The 13,502-nt window shown below is 41.4% G+C and overlaps 1 protein-coding gene across 1 annotated transcript; it reads left to right on the top strand.

Moving 5' to 3' along the window:
• Positions 1–11,263: 11,263 nt before the first annotated feature.
• col8a1a (collagen, type VIII, alpha 1a) lies at positions 11,264–13,221 on the top strand. The gene has a single exon (XM_088415532.1). The coding sequence runs from the start codon at positions 11,279–11,281 to the stop codon at positions 13,130–13,132; it is 1,854 nt and encodes a 617-aa protein (XP_088271658.1). The 5' UTR covers positions 11,264–11,278; the 3' UTR covers positions 13,133–13,221.
• The last annotated feature ends 281 nt before the right edge of the window (positions 13,222–13,502 follow it).

The raw sequence follows: 13,502 nt of genomic DNA on the forward strand, positions 1-13,502 counted from the left end.
GAATGCAAAGCAAATATGCATTGAAATGTTTAGTGAGCGTGCAGGAAGCTGAAGCCAAACTGTCACATGTACGCCATGGGGGCAAGAGCACGCACGTTGGTGAGAAGAGAGTGCCGAGCAAACACTTCCTCAATTGCTTAGCTGTGCGCTCACCGGTACGCCGCTTTGATACACTCACTGGAATGTACCACCGTGCAACCGCTGTACAGTACTGGTCACTTAGAATTATTATGACGTAGGAATTGTCAGAGTTTCTTTCCGTAATTGAATTCTAGAAATGAGATGCAGCTTGATTTTACAATGAGAGTGTCATCGACACAGAGGTACTTCTGCTGTCAAAGAATTTGGAATCCACCGCCAGGATGAAAACGAAAGAAAATCTACATTCTTGTTTACGTGTACGTCCAACCATTTTCAATTGCGCCTGTTCTCATTGGGATAACATGTAGACTGACTCTGGGCAAGAGAAGCAGGGTACAGGTCCTGGTCGCCAGCCAATCACAGGAGATACATACTGTAGACAAACAACCACGGACACTCCCATTCACACCAAAGGACAATTTACAATCTTTGGGGAAACTAGCATGCATGTTTTTGGAATGTGGGAGGAACATGCAAGCTCCCCACATGAAGGCCAGAGTCGAGATTTCAATCCCAAAAACTCAAAACTTTGAGGCACGTTCTAGCCACATGCTCATTGTGCTGCCCGCTTACTTGTACAATTCAACAAAATGTGAACTAAACTAAAACTTCAAACTCGGGAGCTTATTTTTTTTTTTTTTGTGCAACAACCAAAGTGATCAAACTGAAGAAAATGCTGTATTGAGTGAAAACATTATAGTCCAAATGAAGTTATTTGATATCATATTTACTTTGAAACTACTGTATTCTGTTGATAGATTTCTTTGCAGGAAGAAAATAAATTATTAATGATTAAGAAAAGATCAAATGTTTGCACTTAGTTCTTTAGTTACAAGCAAGTATCGCCCCCTCTCTCAAAATTCTATAAAATAAAAGTTTTTAATTGTTTTGGTAGAAAAAAAGAAATTTCACAAACAAAACAACATTTGTGACCAAAAATATTTATTTTAATGAAACAGCTGCTAAAAATAAAAGCATATATCTCCTTTTTGTTGTTGTTGTTTCACAATTTCATGATTTTAATCTGAAAAGTTAGGCAGCAAAAAAATAAAAATAAATTTTAAAAAATCATTATGTTAAAGTTAAAAACTAAAAAGCTAAATACAACCAAAATATTGTGCTTTTCATTGTGAATCTAAAACATATTTTGGGGAGTTTTGGTTTTTGAAAAAAGCATTGCCTCCCAATGTTATGACCTTTTTCTTTTTATTCAAAAGCATTTCTAGATTAAACGGCCATGCCAAATTACACCTCAAATCCGCAGACCACTTTGGGGTTTCTCCAGGCTCGTAAATGATCCCCGAACCATACTTTGAGAAACATACAAGGTTTTGAGGCATGACGGGTTCTTAATGAAAAACAGGTCACATTATTAGTTAATATTAGTCATCATCTCTGTCCAATAGAAAGAACAACAAATTAAGTTAATAGCAATGTATTTTAGATCGACGATAGATATGAATTCTTTTTTTCTCTCTCTCTCATTCTCAATCTTGAATCCATTGAATGTAACCCCCCCCCCCCCCCCCCCCCCAAAAAAAAAAAAAAAGCCAATGCCAGGATCTTAGCAGCATGAAAGGGGGCTCCTGAAGCTGTCACCCTTAACATAGCTGACCTCAGTGCATAACAGGAGACCTTTTGAAAGCAGTGTGTGTCTGTGTGTGTTTGTACAAATAGTGCTTCTGCACACATATTCTGCAAAATAGTGAAGAGATCTGGTGGACAATGGGACAAAAGCCTCAAGACTTATTAAGGTTGTGTAAAGGAAGGGGGCAGAGGTAAATACTTGGGGTCAATAAGCTGCACAGCTGTGGCATTGTGTGTATGCTTGTGTGTGTGTGTGTGTGTGTGTGTGTGTGTATGTGTGCGGTGGAAAACTGCTAATTTTACAGGATAGTCCCCACATGAAGTGTCCATGTTATAGTCGAAATTCATGTTCCAGGGTGATCTTTCAAGTAACATTGTAGAAAATGATAATGACAAATCCAGAATGAATCAAATTTCTACCATGGAATGGCAGTCAAATCATTTCGCTACAAAACAAAACATTTCGCTACAAACAGCAGTTTGGCAAATATATTGTTTACCCCGCTTACTGTGTACCCCACCCCATTGTACTGCTACAGTCCTGCATACTCCTCGGCAAGTTCAGACTTAACCTGATAACGGTCCTGATCATTTGAAATAGGTCTGAAAGGGAAAGAAAGCTGGAACATGTGCAGGATACCGGCCGTTGAGGACTTACAATACCCCTGCCTTGAAGCAACTGATTGAACACAAATGGCAATGCAACACAAATAGACAATGTAATTGTTCTGTACTCACATTTTTACTAATAATAGTGTCATACCGATAACCTGCGAGGAGATGTGAAGATTGTATCTGCCCATCTGTTTTTTAATTCCATTTGGTGATCACAGTGTGGGTTGTATTGTTCCAAATTGGGTGGATTTGTAGGTTAAATGTTGTTGCTCTTGTGTTCTAGATCATGAGTTTTAAGGTTCTCTTCCTTGTGCGTTTATTATGTCTCGGTACCTTTGGCTGTTAGCTCGTCAGGTCTCTTGGGGTTACTGTGGAGGTAGCTTGGCAATGGGCCGCAAACAAACAGACAGAGAAGACATGGGGAAGATGGTATGGAACAGATGCGCCTCTGTTCGCACAGACACGGAGGAAAGGAAGGCAGACGGCGAGAAGAGAGTTGTCGCCGTCTGACAGATGATGAATTGATCGTGGCAAAGGATGTTTCCCTCTGTAAATGAGGCTTTGATCGACACTGTCAAAGAGGTATTCTTCGAAGATGTTTAAATGATGCGTCTGTGCAATCACAATGCTATTTCACAGCAACCCCAATATTGTTAAATGGTAGCTATCTGTTTAATGGCATCTCGCTGAGTATTATTGCATTCATGTTTACATTATAGCTTCAAAGTGTACCTAATACTGTGACCTACACACTAAAAATAGTATGGTTCAAACGCCTTCAAATTCTACTTTTATTCATGTGTGGTATTTTTTATTTTTCACTTGTGTGGAATTCATTATTCATTACAATTGTGTACATTGCACGTTTTAAAGGAAAACTCTACTCTCTCCACTAAAAGCAACAAACATGCATGTATATTGGTTGATAAGAGATGCTCCTTTAAAAGTCCATGCCTGCAGCAGATGCTAAGCTAACCTTTTTGCAGCATGGGCTGTCCATACATTACTCTAATAAAGGTTGTGCCTGCCAACATGACTGCCACTTTGCTGAGCTTTTTAGCCTGCTTTAGTCTACTGTGGTTTATTTATTTATTTATTTATTTATTTATTTTCGGGTGGGGGGCAAGATAGCAGCGCAAACTGGACACACGTGAACAGTCTCTGTCACAGAAACCACAGCACCATTTAGTGGATTTGTGGTGAAATGTGGCCAATTCTGGAAGTAACAGATATTGAGTTGCTATATTGCGACCCTAGTGAGGGTAAGCAGTTCGGAGAATGAATAATTGTAGAGTAAAAAAGAGAGTTTTGCATGGAATGGACACAATTTTCAATATGATGAATCGAGAGTACGTTGATAGTTTGGATATTTTATTGATTGTATATTATTTATAACTGTATATCCAGTTTTACTTGACATTTGTATATCTACAATATATATATTGTATATATTATTTTATTGCTGGTCAGACTGAAGAAATCAGATGGTTCCAGCTCCCTTTTTTTTTTTTTTTTAGTTCTGACATATTAATCCCAATCATCGCCATCATCCGGTTTGGAGCCGGCAAATAAACTGCTGCACTGAAATGACATCCTGTAATTTGGAGCATCTGTCATAATCGAGCGTCTTCAGTGGAGGTTGACTCGGCAGAATAAAAAAGAAAAAAAAAAAGAAAAACTGAATTAGATGTAATACAAATGAGTCCATTTACATTACATTTACACTGTGCCTGAGTGACATGTTGGGGGAAAAATTGACATCTGGAAGCAGTGTGGCAAACAGCAGCACACACTCACACATGCACACATGTAGGATTAAAGACAGCAAACAACTTGGGGGTTTGCTTATTTTTTAGACTGTCTGGGATATATTTTTGTATGAACATGTGCATGGGATTCAGTAGCATATGTTCGAATGTCTTCAATACTAATATTAATGTTTCTTATGTGTTGTACAATTTATCATTTGAATACCAGATAATTTATTGCATATGACAGCTTGTTAAAAGAGGTTGAATCCCAAAAACGATTAACTTCCATAAGTACCACACAGGTTACACATAAAAAATGTAAAGGATATTGGCAAATTGGACCAACAATTCTTACCTTTCCCAGAAAAGCTAATGATCCAGGTGAGATAAATGCTGAAACTGAGCACAAGTCGTTTTATGATGATGTTTTGTAAAAATACAAATAAAATTGTGTTAAGGGATGAGTTGCAGTATATTATCAGCAATATTAGCAATAATGAATAAATAAGAGGAAATGTGAATCTTTACTTTTTGCGTTAACACTGTCTATTCCGAAATATCCTGTTGACACTTATTAAATTTCAGGTTGGGGGCGAATGTACTCCTTCTAAACAATAAGTTTGGAGTCCTGCACCTACCACCTACCTACTAGAGTAGCTACCTGGCTATCCTGCCTCCACACCCACACAATACTTATCTGTGTACTTGCTATACTCAACAACTATCAGTGGTGAGCTGTGGATTTGGTCCTGGCTGGATATACTGAATATAATAGAAACCATCATTACTTTACAATAACACAATATAACCACTGCCAATGATCCCCTGTACATCGGCTATGTCTGTTTGGACTCAGAATTAATCCATCCATCAGTTTTCTAGCGCTGCTTATCCTCACACGTCACAGGCTTGCTGGTGCCTATCCCAGCTGGATGGATGGATGGATGGATGGATGGATGGATGGATGGATGGATGGATGGATGGATGGATGGATGGATGGACGGATGGATGGCCTGCACTACTGATTTTAAAGGTCTAGAGCAGATTCTATTGACACAGCATGGTTCACAAGTGATTTGACAAAGTAGGTCAATGCTTGTAATTGTGTTTGCGCCCACGATTTCCCAAATACTCAAATAATCAAACAAGCTTTTTTCTGCTTTGGAAAATGAGTTGGCACCAGCTTGTGAGTCATAAAACGCTTGCCAACTTCTCACGCCAAGTGTGCTCACGACTGCGTTACATACACAGGTGACCTCACGTCTGCCCCCTGAATGGGCGACTATTGTGCGATGACACAGTGGCACTTTGAAGCACATACAAACTTCTTTCTATTTACACTCCACGCCAATGCCGTTTCCTCAAATAACAAATAACAAGTTAAAGCGGTGGAAATTGCTGGTTAATTTTCATGGCAAGTAAATGAATGAGTCGCTTGGGAGGTGACACTTATTTTCAGTCACATGCCGAGGGGTAACCTTGTGGCAGGTAGAATCACGAGGTGTTTCCACCGTGACAACGGGGTGTTTCTATGTGACAAGTGAACAGGCGCTTGTTGTGAACTTGTCACAGTATTTCCATCTTTTTAAAAACATCCATTCACGAACATACTTGCTCACTTACTCACATCATGTATCAATATGGGAGGCACCCGTGCCGCAGGTCATAAAATGTCCCACGTTGATTTTAAATATTTCTGTAACATTTTAAAGGCTCCTTCTGGTCAATATTGCTTTTGTCAGAGGAAACCTATGACGTTAGTTCTGTTTTGAAAGCACTTTACACGGGATTTCCTTCATTGCTTTATGAGCAAAACATCAGTCAAATATTTCCCCCCGTCCTGATTCCATCACAGAAAATATTATTGTGTGACAGACTTCTTTGTGTGTCTGGGCAGAATGTGAAAAACACAAATATTCAGACACACATGCATGACATCTGATACTAAAGCAGCACTATAATTTTCATTCATATAGCTAATAATGCTTTAAGACTATGGAGGAATTCATTCAACAATTTGACTATTATTACAAATACATGAATTCATTCAACAATTTTTAATATTGTGGTGAAGAATAAGATCAGCGCTATCCAAGCCAGTACCATGGCACACTAGTCTGCTGTAAGCGGTGGCCAGAGTTTCATTGGGAAGGGATCCAATTTCAATTAATTTGACTGAAAATTATCCATCCATGGTAGTGATGTATATTGACAGGCAGTGAAAATTCTTTCATTTGATGGCAGATGGTACAATAAAGCAACTGCTGGCATTAAGAATAAGCTATTAAACAATTATATTTCATTTCTGGTAGGTCAATTTGTGAATAAATTGTGATGAGATCATTATTTGCTTGTCATGACATTTTTCCTCATGTAAAATGTATGCCTTACCTGAGTACAGGGTTGAAAATCGATGAAGACTGTGCACAATAGTGATTTTGGTTGGATCCTTTTATTTTTTGCATGGAACGAACTAGGTATATCCTTTCTCTCCGTGTTGTATTTGATTGCATTTGATTGCACAAATGATTGGTATTTCTTCTCAATTCTGAGTGAACAGAAACCTGTAGAGGAACATTTATAAAAATCTCTGAAACATCTCATCAGTTCTTCTGACCAAATATATCAAAATGTATTTATTTAAGTGTACCACTAAAAGAAATTGAAATCTCACTCAGTAATGACCCATGGAAAGTTAAGAATCCCGCCAAAAACCATCAACATCTGATGAACATGACAATCACCACAAATGCACATACTCTCTGGTGAAATAAAATAAAATGAAATTTGCTGTGAGGCCCAATTTAGATTTTGTATTAAATCAGATTTTTTTAATGTACTGTTCACATTAAAAAAGCGAATGTGACTTTTACTGTGAACAGAACATGTTTGTGATGTGACACACATGCACACAATGCATAAAATCAAGTGCAACACTCACTACTCCCACACACACACACACACACACACACACACACACACACACACACACAAGATGTCACATGGCACACTGCTTACTGGTCTGACGTTTGGAGGTTCATCTTATCTCATTTTGACAGAAAAAGGAAGAGGTAGAAATGTTGTAGTGGGTATCTGGTGACCTCTCCTCAATCTCTGTCTTTCATGGAGATTCCTACTAAAGATTGCATCACCATTCCTACTCATAACTGATAGACCGTCTGTGTGTGGCTGAATTAACTTCAGCTGAAATAAATGTCCACTTCATGTTTCATGTTTTAAGTGGGATTAAGTCAAATATCAAATCCGCACTGTTACTAGAACTTTGTAGATTCACAGACAATTGTCAAGAGTCTGCCTCCGAAGCACTCTCCCTCTCCCACACGGTGTGCATATTTGGCTTTTGGTCACATATAGGTTGGATGTGTCTGGATGAGCTACTGCAGACGAATCATTGCATATCTGATCTATATCCACGTCTGAAAGAAAACTGGGTTGGATTTGAACAATACCCTAATTGTACTTTTCACAGTGCCTGAAAAAAATCAAATACAAGTCACATATGGACAATATAATTGGAATTGAGTTGCAATGTGAACATACTTTAATACCGTACTATGAACCCTTATTTTAATGGCCACTGCATGTCAGGTTGAGATTTCTTTAATTGCTATTTTTGGAAGACAAGTGCAAGTAGAAATAGTCAATTCTGTCTATATTGGTGGGAATACGGCAAACATTTTTGCCACCTAATGGAAGCAGCTCTCCTCACTGTCTTTATATTCAGTGTAAGAGATGCAAGCGAACTGCAAGATCTCCACTTGTGGAGTAAACTTGGCCACTGTGGACTGGTCACTTGGAAACCACCTTCTACCCCTGATCATGTGTCCGTATGTGGTGAATTCCTATTGGAGAATTTGCTCAAATTAGGATTCAATGGACTGAATTGGAAATCTCTTTTTTTTATGCTATCTACAGAGCATGCGTTGAGGTTTGGTCAGGAAAACAGGGAATGTAAGGGCCTGTTCTCTTCTTGCTACTTTCATTATTTCGTAGTTGCTTTTGATTTTTCTAAGAACTATTAGTATAGTAAATTAGCAAGGTCACATCATTGATAACAATACAAGGACAGGCCTATGGAGTACAGAGGGGAAAAAAAAATAATCTTTTCGGTTAAAATCCTTCACATTCCTTTGAGGAACGCTTTGGCATGTCTGACTTGTGTTTCCATGGCAACAAGATCCATCTCCTTTCAAAGACCATCTCTCATCAGGGGGTAGACAGTGACACTGTCCTGTCAAAATTACCAGTCGACTGAGAAAAGGTCAGAGATCCAAAGGAAAAGTGCATCAGTGGCGCGGATGGTGTCTGCATGTGGCTGGGACTTCCAAAAACAACAGCCAATGTGTCTTGAGTACAGCACAAATAGGAACGATACTCCCAACCTTGATGACAGGGCGGAAATTGGTGGAATTAGGAATGACCGAATGACTAAAGTAGACCATTCACGCAGCAAGATCTGATTCATAGGCTCCGGAGTCACTACACTACGCAGTAGAAATGCATGAGTTACATCATGGTGGCGGAACATGTTGGAAGACATGTTTCATGTTCAGGCACAAAGCCAGGAGCTCAGGTGCGCACTCTTGTTTTGGCTAAAGACCAACATGTTTGCACCACCATGAGAAAATACATGTGGTTTGATCCATGTTTCATGTTTTACCAGTGACCATTTCAATTTTCATTTAAAAGTTGATGAAAACGCTTCTATTTGTAAATATTCTGAGCATTTATGGCTTAAAATGTGGGGGCTTTGTTTTATCCATCCATCCATTGTCTGTAGTCACTTTTCCTGGCTATGCTGTGTCGCTGGCTTGCTGGTGCCTATCCCACCTGTCCACGGGCAGTATGCGGTGGACACTCTGAACTGGTTGCTAGCCTTTTGAAGGGCACACAGGGACAAACAACTATACACGCACCCAGTCACACTTAAGGACAATTTAGAGTGTCCAATACACTTACCGGGATGCTGAACCGTGAGGTGGACGTGCTACAACTCTTCCACCGTTCCACCCACTTTTTTGTTGTTGTTTTTTTTAGCTTATTTTATTTTTAGAATTGCACGGCATTGGCAGTGGACATACATCTGTAGTTAGCTGAGTGCAATAAAAAATAATAATATATTTAATTGAGCCATTATTCTTTGTGAATCAACTTTATTTTTTTCTTCTATGCTGCGAGATTAATGCTCGTCAGACTTGACACTTGACGCTTGTGAAGGGAATCATATATTAGGTTGTTATCATTATGTTCTTAGTTCATTGTTACCCATTTATGCAATCCTAGTTCATCTTGACCCTGTCCTTAGATAGAACTGTTGACGCACGAAAGTGTGAGCCGGGACCTTGGCCCAGCTGCCGGTGGCGCCCGGCTGGCTCTTTTGTTGTGTCTTGTAATCTGCTATGCTTCTACTCAATAAAAGCCAGGGGGGGACGGCTGGGCAGTGGAAAAACTAGCGTTGGAAGACCCACGAGTTACATTTGCCCAAGCTTTTTTCCCTATGCCGGCATAGAAAAGTCAATCTTGGCTGGTCTGAGTTACTCTTTTTGCTGTTTAAGCAGCTAGGCTTGTCCTAGTCTTCTTTTCTGAGATTTCTCTGACAACGCTTGACATATAATCCAAAAGAAATGGAAAGATAGAGAGATAAAAACATGTCACAAGAATAAAGCTAAATTGCAACAGGAATGGAGCAGTTGTAATTTTAAAAGAAAAAATAATGTTATTAGACCAGAATGAATGTTTCATGGGGAAAATGTATCATATTATCACTGTATTGTTACCTCTGTAAATTTGTAAAATTGTAGATTATGGTTAGAGTTAATAATCTGTATATTTTTTATTACATTCTGAACAAATTTAGAGCATTTCAAGAAAAACAGCAACGAGTGATATTATAAAGAAGATGACAAAAAGTGTCATGTAAATGTAATCATTTCATATGAAAAACAAATATAATGTTTAAAAGGATCATTTAATTTACAAAAAGAGTCATCTCCAATAAAATGCATTATTATGCAAGAATATTTGTGAGAATACAGTCAGAATATTAAGGAGAGAAGTCAGCAGAGGTGGGCACTCCATCAGTGCTGACAGACTGTCCATCAGTCCGTCAGACTGCCGAAGAATGCCCAAAAATAATGGTGAATTGGAAATGTCAGAAGTATAAATATTTACGTCAGTCAGTTCATTGTAAATTTGTCACTGCCACATTTTTTTTGCATATTTAATTATACTTTAACTGTTTTGCATGATTATCAATTAAGTTTCAGCTTTTATAAGTACAAACTGAAGGTAGCCTTCAATTTTTTTGTGTGTGTTATTTTGCTTTTTAAAAATGTAGAAATGTAGAAATATCTTGCTGATAAAATAGGGCTTTCTGGGATTTATGATGGCCGAGCTGAGAGGCTCATTGGGGACATTTAGTGGTCATTATTGAAAAAATCGTCTTGAAGAGTCTAATGAGTTTTTATTCTGCAGCATTTATATTTAAAACTACAAAATATTCATCATTGAGCTGGAAAAGTATCTTGTCCACATCATACAAATCTAAACTTCTTTGTGTCAAAAAACATCAAGTCACGTGTGTTTAATCACTTTCTGTAAAGCTGTTGATCAGCCTCATCTAAGTTACTTTCTGTTTCCTCAACACAGGCCTTGGCCATGCCACCCCTTGGGCACCAATTCCTCCTGACCCTGCTCCAGCTTATAATACTTACATATGTAAGTGATGGGAAGTACTATGGGCACAATCAACACCCTCAGGCATACCATCAGCAGATGCAAATGCAACACCTCCAACACATGGGCATGGGCAATGAAGGCTACCCCCAGCAACAGTACATCGGCAAAGATGTGCCCTATATGCATTATCCCCACTATAGGAAGGAACTCCCCCAGATGCCTGTCGTGAAGGGCAAAGAAAAGGCTCGCAAAGGTGGTGGCTATAATGGTGGACAAGACAAAGGTAAGAAATCACCCGTGTCAGCAAGTTACATTAGTGGAAGCTGTTATGAGCGTGGGCTTCCAGGCTTTACCTGATCGCAATAGTGCACAATTTAATATCATATGTATAATCATTGTTCACAGGTCAGACGATCCCAAGTGGCGCTGAGGGAATTCCCCTAGGACTTCCAGGTCCACTTGGGCCACCTGGTCCAGAAGGCCCTATGGGTCCCCCCGGACCTCCAGGCAATGGCCAACCAGGCCCACCAGGGTTACCTGGACCTCCTGGTCAACCGGGAATACCTGGGATGGGTAAACCAGGGTTGCCAGGACCACCAGGCAGACCGGGGGGACTTGGTCAGCTTGGCCCGCAAGGAGAAATGGGCCCTCGGGGGGAACCGGGTCAGTCCGGCCAACCAGGACGTCAGGGTCTACCAGGGCCACCGGGGCTACCTGGAATAGGTAAACCAGGTGGCCAGGGACTGCCAGGCCAGCCAGGGATGAAAGGAGAGCCAGGTCACAAAGGACTGCCAGGACTTCCTGGATTACAAGGACCCAAAGGCGATAAAGGAATGGGACAAGCAGGGCAACCGGGTCATAAAGGTCTGCCCGGACCCCAAGGCCTGGCTGGACCAAGAGGACTACCTGGTTTTGGAAAACCAGGCTTGAATGGGATGCCAGGGCCACAAGGACCTCCGGGAGACAAAGGGCATCCAGGTCTAAAAGGACTAAACGGGGCACCAGGTGAAAGAGGACCACCCGGATTGCCTGGTCTTCCCGGATTAGGAAAACCAGGTCAAAATGGTCTACCTGGGCAGCCAGGCATGCAGGGTGGCAAAGGTCATCCAGGGCCACCTGGTTTGCCAGGAAAGCCAGGACTACCTGGCATTGGTAAACCAGGACTCCTAGGACCAAAGGGTGATAAAGGTATGAATGGGCCATCTGGACCCTTAGGACCAAAGGGAGATAAAGGTCATACAGGATTACCTGGTATGACCGGACCTGCTGGGCCGAGTGGCCAACCGGGCCCTCCAGGACCCAAGGGGCCAACGGGGGGCGTTGGCTTACCAGGTCCAAAAGGAGAATGTGGAGAAGGAGGGCCTAAAGGCATTGATGGAATTCGGGGTGACTCTGGTACGCCTGGATTACCTGGTACTGATGGTTTACCTGGAGAACGTGGAAGTCCTGGGCCAAGAGGTCCTCAAGGACCAAGTGGTGCCAAAGGAGACAATGGACATAAAGGCCTTCCTGGTTCGCCAGGTCCAGCAGGACTTCCTGGGCCCAAAGGTGAAAGTGGATACCCTGGTGAAATGGGACCCCAGGGACCTAAAGGAATCCCCGGTATGGATGGCGTTGCAGGCCCAATGGGACCACCTGGACTTCAAGGACCAAAAGGTGATTTTGGCCTTCCCGGTCCACCAGGCATCGCAGGTGAAGGCATGCCAGGTCATCCTGGTCCTGTTGGACCTCGGGGTAAAGAAGGCCCATCGGGGCCCCAAGGACTGACGGGTCCACCTGGCCCCCCCGGCCCTCCTGGCGCACCAGGAGAACCTGGTGTGTCTCCGGACTTGGCTGGAGTGCTCTCCCAAATGGGCCCTGGACTGGATGGTGAGAAGGCTGGCTATGGTAAAAAGGGCAAATATGGAGGAAACGGCGCCGAAGTCATGGGACTCAGTGGGTTGGAAATGCCAGCATTCACAGCTATAGGGTCAACTCCATTTCCACCCGTGGGTTCCCCGGTGGTGTTTGAGAAGCCTTTATACAACGGTCGTCAGAACTTCAACCCCGAAACGGGAATTTTCACCTGTGAAGTTCCTGGCATTTATTACTTTGCCTATCACATCCATTGCAAAGGTGCCAATGTGTGGGTGGCTCTGATGAGGAACAATGAGCCTGTAATGTATACATATGATGAATACAAGAAGGGTTACTTAGATCAAGCATCAGGAAGTGCGGTCTTACCTTTACAACCGGGAGACACTGTATACATTCAGCTGCCTTCTGATCAGGCTTCAGGACTGTACGCTGGAGAGTACGTGCATTCATCCTTCTCCGGATTTCTACTGTACCCATTGTAAGTCAAAAGTCAAGGAAAGGAAATGGGCTATACTTTTGTTGCCTAAAGTGGACTTTTAAGTGGAAATCTGGTGCTGTCAACAAGAGCAGTTTGGTTATCGCCAGGAAGCACGATGGTCTGTAACCCTAGCAACCCTTTTCACAACACAGAGCCATTAGCGCAAGTGCAATTTTATAAATGCAAAGGTATAGAATATGACAAGGCATTCACAGAAGACCTGAATGACCTATTTTATTTCCTCAAATAACGGCCTCCTTGAATATCCACAAGTGTGTCACGAATTTGAAGTCTGATGTTAACCAAAAGAGAAGCACCAAAAGAGAGATGTGAAACAGTCTCTCAAAGTAACTTGCCAAAGCCTTGTTTGTTGT

The sequence above is a fragment of the Hippichthys cyanospilos genome, chromosome 5 (assembly GCF_059441005.1).
Source record: "Hippichthys cyanospilos isolate Australia breed blue-spotted pipefish chromosome 5, RoL_Hcya_1.0, whole genome shotgun sequence".
Classification (NCBI taxonomy): Eukaryota; Metazoa; Chordata; class Actinopteri; order Syngnathiformes; family Syngnathidae; genus Hippichthys; species Hippichthys cyanospilos.

What these genes read in the sequence shown, in the direction of transcription:
- col8a1a (XM_088415532.1), top strand. Translation starts at nt 11,279, where the DNA reads ATGGGTCCCCCCGGACCTCCAGGCAATGGCCAACCAGGCCCACCAGGG.